At 50.5% G+C, this 7683-nt stretch overlaps 1 protein-coding gene across 3 annotated transcripts in view; it reads right to left on the reverse strand.

Annotated features, from left to right (window-relative positions):
• The window catches only part of ERICH1 (glutamate rich 1), a 105492-nt gene extending 100975 nt beyond the window's left edge, over nucleotides 1-4517 (reverse strand). For all 3 annotated transcript variants that reach the window (XM_067544849.1, XM_067544847.1, XM_067544848.1), the window contains exon 1: nucleotides 3954-4517. In XM_067544849.1, the coding sequence (XP_067400950.1) occupies nucleotides 3954-3975 (22 nt within the window). In that variant the 5' untranslated portion in view covers nucleotides 3976-4517. The remainder of the gene's footprint in view (nucleotides 1-3953) is intronic.
• Between the last annotated feature and the right edge of the window lie 3166 nt (nucleotides 4518-7683).

Consider the following 7683-nt stretch of genomic DNA (forward strand, 5'->3'; position numbering starts at 1 on the left):
TGTTTAAAGACCTGATTAGATCATGCTGTCCTATCATATTATTACCCTCCAAGCTTAGGCATTGTCTACACTCGAAAAATAAGTCAACCTAAAATAGATCGACTTACAGCCACTGCAGTAGCTGTGATGTCCACACTACCTTCCTTGGGTTGGTGGAGTGCGTCCTCACCAGGAGCGTTTCCACTGACCTAAAAGGGGCAGTGTTGGGAGCCCCACAGGCTCCTGTGCTCCCGGCTGTTGCCGTTCCTCCCCTCTCCCTCCCCCCGTTCCCCACAGGGAGTCTGCCCCGAGCTTCCCCCTCCCTGTTCCCCATCATTCTCAGGGGAAAGCAGCCCGGGGCTCCTTTTGCCCTCCACCCACTCTCTGCTGAGCCGTGAAATTGATAAGGCTGCCCGACTCCTGGCAGGGATCAGGCAGGGAAGCCACCAGTGGCTTCTCCCCCCATGGCCTGCAGGCAAGAGCCAGGGTCCAGCTGCTCGCAGCTTCTCCCCTGAAATTGACAAGAATGACATAACTATTGACATAAGGGAACCCAGTGTCTACATTGACACTGTTGCCCTATCTCTGCCGACACAAGCCGTACACCTCTCATTGAGGTAGTTTTATTATGTCGGCATATCAAGGAAGTTACATCAGTGGGAGGAGCATTTGAATGTGTACACATCCAGTCCAAAAGCAGACTTTTGTTGACAAAACCCGCTAGTGTAGGCCAGCTCTTACAGAACTGCACAGGCATCCAACATTTACAGTTCCAGAGGGGTAGCCAGGTTAGTCTGTTTTTAAGCAAACCAGAGAGAATCCTATAATACCTTAAAGACTAACACATTTATTTGGACATAAGCTTTCGTGGGCAGAAATCCACTTTGTCGGATGGATGAACAGTATTAGTGATCTTCACTGCAAATGATGCTACAACACTGAGAGGCACTGATAAAGTGGCTCAATCAGTGCCTTCTAATAAACTAAGATGAGAAACTACTTGTTTTAGTGGATAATTCTGTAGCTTTCAACATGGTGAACCTGTGGGTTCTCAAATCTAACAGGGACCTGGATGAAACAATCCTTGACAGGTTTAGGTCAGCCATGTCTGCACCATCTGACATAAAGGAATTTTTCCATTACAATCCATTGCTTGAATTAGGGTATATACATGGTTCATAGATTCTAAGGCCAGAAGGGATCATGGTCATGATCTAGTCTGTAATGCACAGGTCTCCAGTACAGCACAAGTCATAGAACTAACCCCAAAATGATTCTGACAGAATATACCACTATACTCTACAGTAATAATCTTTGTACAAGGCATGTCTTGTAAGGTATCATTCTAAATCTCTATTTGCTGGCCACAATCCTTCTGATAAAATGTGTGGCAACACTGTTAAATTATAAGATTATCCTGTATGATTTTAACACCTGATGTTCCAATCCGATAGCCCTGCCCAAACAGAAGTTCACAAACAGGTCTGGCCTTGTCAAAGGAATGTGTGCTCTGCTTAATTTGCATTTAAGCAGTAAATAGAGCATCAAGTAGGAACAAAAACAAAGAACTCTCAAACAGTTGAGAAATCATTGCACCTGAAGGGACAAAAAGCATTTGTTGGACTCTGGGGGAGGGGTCTTGAGCTACCGGATTTCATCAGTAAGATCTGGTCTACACTGCTGTGCTGAGTTGACGTGAAATACGCTAGTTACGTAACGCAAAGAGCATATCTCACGTCGACGTGCCTAGGTCTTCACAACGCGTCAGCGTCTTCCTAACACTATGTCAATGGGAGAACATCTCCCGTCAACACTGCTTTCCGCCTTTTGGGGCAGTGGACTAATTCAGCTCTCCCATCAGCTGATCCGCTCAATCAATGCCACTGAGTCACTGCTGCAGCAGTGTAGACATGCCCTAAGATTGCTATTAGGCTTTGATGAGAACTTTGCTTGAATCTGATATAGTTTACTCAGGCATGAGTAAATGTTTTCTCTCATATCAAGAGTCTCAGACCAGCCTTCATATGATAAGGACGCAGATGGAGGTATCTGCAAGCAGAAGCTGGTTCCTCCTTATGCTAAGGTAACAGGATGATACAGAAGCAGGAACAGAGTTAATCCTGAGGAACACAGTGTAATTTCCTTGTTTGATGGAGAAGAACCTGACACATATGGTCCTCAGGAGATTCTATGAAGAAGTGGCTGAAAGAGGATCCCTCCTATGATTCGCTAATGGACTGTTTCAGGATCCTTGACATTGCATTAATTCATATAATTCTTGTTTTGTTTTTCAAATAAATAAATAAATAAGTAAAATCCATAGTTATCTGGCTTGCAGAAACTGAAAAGTCTTTGCTCTGTAGGGGATAGGCTTGTAGAGCTTACAAGATCTTCAGGCTTCACCAAGAGAGCTTGAAAGTTCCTTGAACCAGCCAGCGTATACGTAACTAGCTTCATACACATGCTCATTGTGCATCTCTACATATACACACTTTACAAAGTGTTTTACTGTTCATACTCCATATTAAGTTTTAAAATGGGTAAAAATGTGTGAAAAACAATTGCATTTTGGAAGCCTAGTAATGACACTGTTCAGTTAGGATAATTTAAGTGCAAAGCTTCAACTTTCAAAGTTCATATTTCTAGAACTAAATGCACACACACAAACAAAATCAAAGTCACATTGCACAAATAGGACATGTCTATTTTCTCACAATTTTATAACTCAGCTCCCAATATTTACATGCACGCACGCATCTCCAGGCCAACAGAAAACATTGAAAATTTCAGCCAACAGTGAGTGGGGTTTTTGGGGGGGAGGAGGGGAGGAATGCAGGTAAGACAGTTAAGATGAATTTAGAAAGGGGTTGCATTGAAGCATTAGGCAATCTTAACAGGAACTCAACTTCTGTGATGAAACTCAGCAGCAACAAGTGCACAAGAACAGGAGAGGTAACCTTTGCTGAAGAACACAGGTACAAGCACCTACTTTTGTAAACTTCCTAGAATCTTTAAGGTCCACACAGGGCAGGCAGGACCCTGTTTTAATGGCTTGTTGCATATCCCCGCTTCCTCCTCCCCCCGCCAAAAAAAAAAAAAAAAAAAAAAAAAAAAAGACTGCAAGGTACTCTTTTCAAAGATACAAGGCCAATTACTCTGGCACCCAGAGGCTAACACATATTCATCAACAAAGGATAGCCTATCCTTGTAGACATACTAAATGTCACATACTGGACATGACACTGCAGGTCTAGCTCCCCTATCATGCCCATCTGCATCCTTCATGGAATTTCATACATCCAGCAGGGCCATCAGATGTCTATTATAGTTAGTTTCTCCTCCCTGCTACCTGGATTTGCTGCGATGCTGGGTCTTCAGGCAGCCTCTCCATACTAGCTCGCCCAGGTAGAGCGGTTGGCAGTAAAGGTGAAGCAGCAGCATGCTGTCCCTGGCATGGGACGAGAGCTTTGGGAAGTGGAGAGGTAGAGCGGTGGCTGTTCCAGACCGCCACAAACCTCACAGGCACACCCCAGACTCTCTCTCAGATGCCCCAGGCACGCCCTTGGCTGCTTCAGAAGCGCCCCTCCCCACCCATCATGCCAGGCTCCCCATAAGCCTGCACCGCCACCCCTAGGCTGCTTCAGGCTCGCTCCAACCTCCCCTTCCTGGCCCACTGGGCTCTCCCTCACCAGTAACAATCCCCTCCCCCCGACCCAGACTCCCTCCAACACCGGCGCTCCGCTAGCTTCCGAGGCGCGTGGGAGAAGCCGCCCCTCCCCACCCAAGTTTTCCCCGAGGCACGGGACGGGGACTCACGGCAATTCGGGAAACGTTTCCCGGACCTGGCGGCGCTGCCCCCCGCAGCAATCGGGGAGCAGAACCGCCGGCCCCCGACAGCCGCCGCTGCCCCCCGGGGCGGCGAAAGGATCCCCGAATCGAGCCGAGCCGAGCCAAGTCCCCCCGCCCCGCCGCACCTTGCCTCCTGCCGACAGACATGGCCCGGCAGCTCCAGCTCGAGCGGCCGCACGCCCACGACCCAGCCGGGCTAGAGACAACAGCGCGGTCCCCTCTCCCCGGCCCGCGCTTCCTGCTTCTCGGTCAGCCGGCCGCGCCCACCGGCCGGGGACTGCAGGGCGCCCATTGGCGCCGCCGGCGGAGGGGCGGCCCCCGCCGGGCGCAGGGCGGACCTTCCCGGCATGGCGGCGGCGTCCGGACGGCCCCGCGCCGCGCCTGCCGGGGCTCCGGGCGGCCCGAGGAGCGCGGCTGCGCAGAGCGCGCGAGCTCTGGGTAGAGCGGGGGTTTGACAGCTGCAAGCTCAGCAGCAGCCCCGGCGGCGGCAGCAGCGCATGGCTAGCGCGAGGGGACGAGCGAGCGGTGCAATGCCCCAGCGCGTGTGACCACTGCGGGGGGGAGAATGTTAGACACGCGCCGCTCCTCCTCCGCCACCTCCTGTCCGGGCTCCCCCCGCACCTGACCCGCCAGCCCAACATGCAACCCGGCACCTGCTAAATCAGTAATGTACTAGAATGTCAGCGCTGAGAAAGGTAAGGACACGATGGGCATCTTCTGCCATGCCGGTGAGCGCCCCAGGATGGGAGTACGGCTGCTCCCGGGCCAATGCAGCCGCTGCGGGCGGGCAGGCAGGGGGCACCGTGGCCAAGGATTTGCAGTACTTTGGGGTGCGAGCACGAAGAGGCGGGAGTGAAACCACTGGGCTGCGAAGTCTGACAGACTCCTGGTAAAAACAACGAGAAGTGCAGCTGCTGAGGGTGTTTGCGGGCTGAGGGTACAGCTGCTGCTGTGCTTGTTTTGTGGGGGCAGCTAATCCTGTTGGGAATAATGGGGGCGGTGAGGCTGTTGGGGGTGGGGTGCAGCTGTTGAGGTGTCGGAGGGGGGGAGCGTTCTGGTGGCATTCTGGCGTTAGCAGGAGCTGCTTTGCTGCTCCCGGGCTTGGGTCTGCAGCTGTGCCTCAGGAGGGCAACGTCAGAGAGCGGCAGCAGGTGCTAGGGGGATTGTTGCAGGTCCGAGGAATGGGGCTGCTCTTAGGTCTCGGCGCGAGGGTTGCAAGGGAGGGTCTGTCTCATTGCGCTGCCTTGGGGGCGCCTCAGCTGCTGGGCACCGCTGGGGATGTGGGGTTTGAGCAGCTGCCGCTGGGTTGTTGGTTGTCGCTACGCTCGGGTCTCAGCGCTGTGCTGAGGATGCAGCTGATTTTGGGGGGTGCCGGCGCTGCGAAGCTCTGGGCTGTTGCCGCCGCTGGGTGTCGAAGCTGCTGGCCGGCGGCGCAAGGTGTGAAATTGTCAACTGCGGCTCTTCTTGCAGAAGGCAAGAGACGGTGCCAATTGCGCTTTTTTTTTTTTTTTGGCCCCGCGTGCAGAAGTGGAAAGCATACATCTGACTGGAGCGTGAAACGGGGGCTGAGGGCTTGGGGGGCGGCGGGTGGATTTGCGATGAAAAGAAGCATTACACAAAATGCGCGCGCGCGCCATGCCTGCCAGAAACACACGGGGAACATGTAAAACGTGTATGTTACAGACTGGCCGGCCCGGAGGCGGGAGGGCTCCCCCCTAGGATTTCTTTCTGTGCAGTGGGGCAGAGCCAGGCGCTTGGCTGGAAGGGAGAATTGAGGTGTGGGGAGGGGGACAACGCGCCCCCGATTTCTTTTTGCCTGGAAGGGATGAGAGTGCTGGAAGCGAGGTGGACGGTGGGTTTTCACAGACCATCGTTTGGAGGGTTGCTATGGGAGGATGAAACCAGAGAAATGTCGGTGGGGGAAAGGGCTGGTGTACCAAGCCGCCTCCTCTATCGCCTCTTCGTGGTGTGCTGCGCTGCTGCTGCTGCTGCTGGCTAAGGCTGCCAGCAGTGAGCATTCGTCCTGGGGCAACGGGTTGGGGTGGGGGGATGCTGGGCAGGCGCGCGCGTGTGTGCGATTATCCCGTGTGCGGAGATAACTGGCTCCGCTCTGAACAGCGGTAGCGTGGGGAGTGCTGCGCAGCGTGCGCTGCTAAGGTGAAGGGAGGAGCAGGGGAGAGAGAGAGAGAGAGAGAACGGGTTCGGAGGGAGTTTGGATTTGGCAAAAAAGGAGGGATCCTTTTCCCTTGCTTAGATAGCTCAGTCCGGACGCATCGCTTTCTCCGGCTCCTTCGCGCGCTTTCCAAGAACTTGCAACCGAAATGCTGCTGTTGCTGTCCCTTGCCCGGAGCTGGGGAGTTGCCTCTTTTGGGGGTGGCAACTCAGGCTTTGAGGGTCGGGTTGGCTTGGCTTGGCTTGATCTCTGCAGTTTGCATATTGTATCACAGACCAAATAAGGCAAAGACAATAACTGCGTGTGTCTTACTAATGTAACCAACTGGGGAAAGGTAAAGCTCCAGTGACTTCCTTTCATCTTCCTAAACGGAGACTTAAAAGAAGAGGCGTGGTGGAAGTCGCTAAATAGGGTTCCAGAGAGTGATCGGGAAACTTTGAGGATTGCTTTTCGGAAACCCATGCTAAGTGCCTTTGTAGCAACCAAAATCACTTAGTCGCTTGGCATTTTCATGCAGCTGCATTTGATGTACTAGACACGTTGTTATGTACAATGAATTATAACTATTTAGAATAAGAATTTAAACACAGCCTTTGTGGTGAGGAATCAATTACAAACTAGCATGTCTAATTACTTTGTAAAATAAACGGCTGAGCACCTCTCTAGAAGCCATATTATTATCACGTTTGCAGGGACCTATAACCATATCCACACTTTCTCTCTCCATACTGTAACAAAGTCAGATCTAACCTCTCTGTAGGAGTATCATGACCGAAAAGTTATAAAATACTTCTAATATGTCGTACCCCCCCATCTTTAGTTGCTCGGAAACTAGTAGACCATACAAGGTTTATAAAGAGGAAGAGCCAATACTTATAGCAGTTCAGGATGCTGCCTTGATACTAATATGAAGAAGTCATTAATCAGGATTTTCTAGCAGCCAAGTTGTGTTGTGGTGGGCTGCTGGTTACTAAGGCTGTGTTAGCAATTGCGACAGTTTTCAGTGTGTGTTGTGGCATTTTCTACTTCATGGCGATTCAGATAGTGAATTTCATATGATGTGATCTCTTCTTTAGATGCAGAGAATAGATTAGAATTCTGTAGCACCAAATGCATATTGGGGATTGAGGGGGAAAGGAGGAGTACGATAGCATTTTGTAGGTATTAAAATCTTTCATCTCAGAAATAGTAATAATTCACCTCCCCATCAGTTTACCAAGACCAATATGTTCAGTAACATCAGTTGTGCAAAATTTAGCTGAATAATATGCCAGCAACAGCATAACCAACTCCTAATTTGCACCTTTTTTAAGAAAAAGCTTCCCAGATCCATTTTCTTCTCATCCCTACTCATTTTCTTTATAACTCTGAGGGTTTAGGATCAACTGGATGGTGAAGCTTTTTCACTAGGGTCTGATCCTTAGCACCCTTACGGGGTCCCTCCTGACATAGGTAGTCCCATTAACGTTGATGGAAATGCTGGATATGAATAAGGCTTTGCAGGATCAGGGCCTTCAATTGTTTGTTTAAACAATACAAATGTCAACTTTAGACCAAATGTAATAATTCTGATTCACTGGGGAAATATGCACTATGCAAAAAAGAAAATACGGTATCTAGATATAAAAAATTAGTCAAGAAGATGAGGTTGTTTTATTTCTTTCACTGTCCAGGCTTTTGCA

This window comes from Emydura macquarii, unplaced genomic scaffold (assembly GCF_026122565.2).
Source record: "Emydura macquarii macquarii isolate MOO-44397 ecotype Brisbane River unplaced genomic scaffold, CSIRO-AGI_Emac_v2 contig_1027, whole genome shotgun sequence".
NCBI lineage: Eukaryota > Metazoa > Chordata > Testudines > Chelidae > Emydura > Emydura macquarii.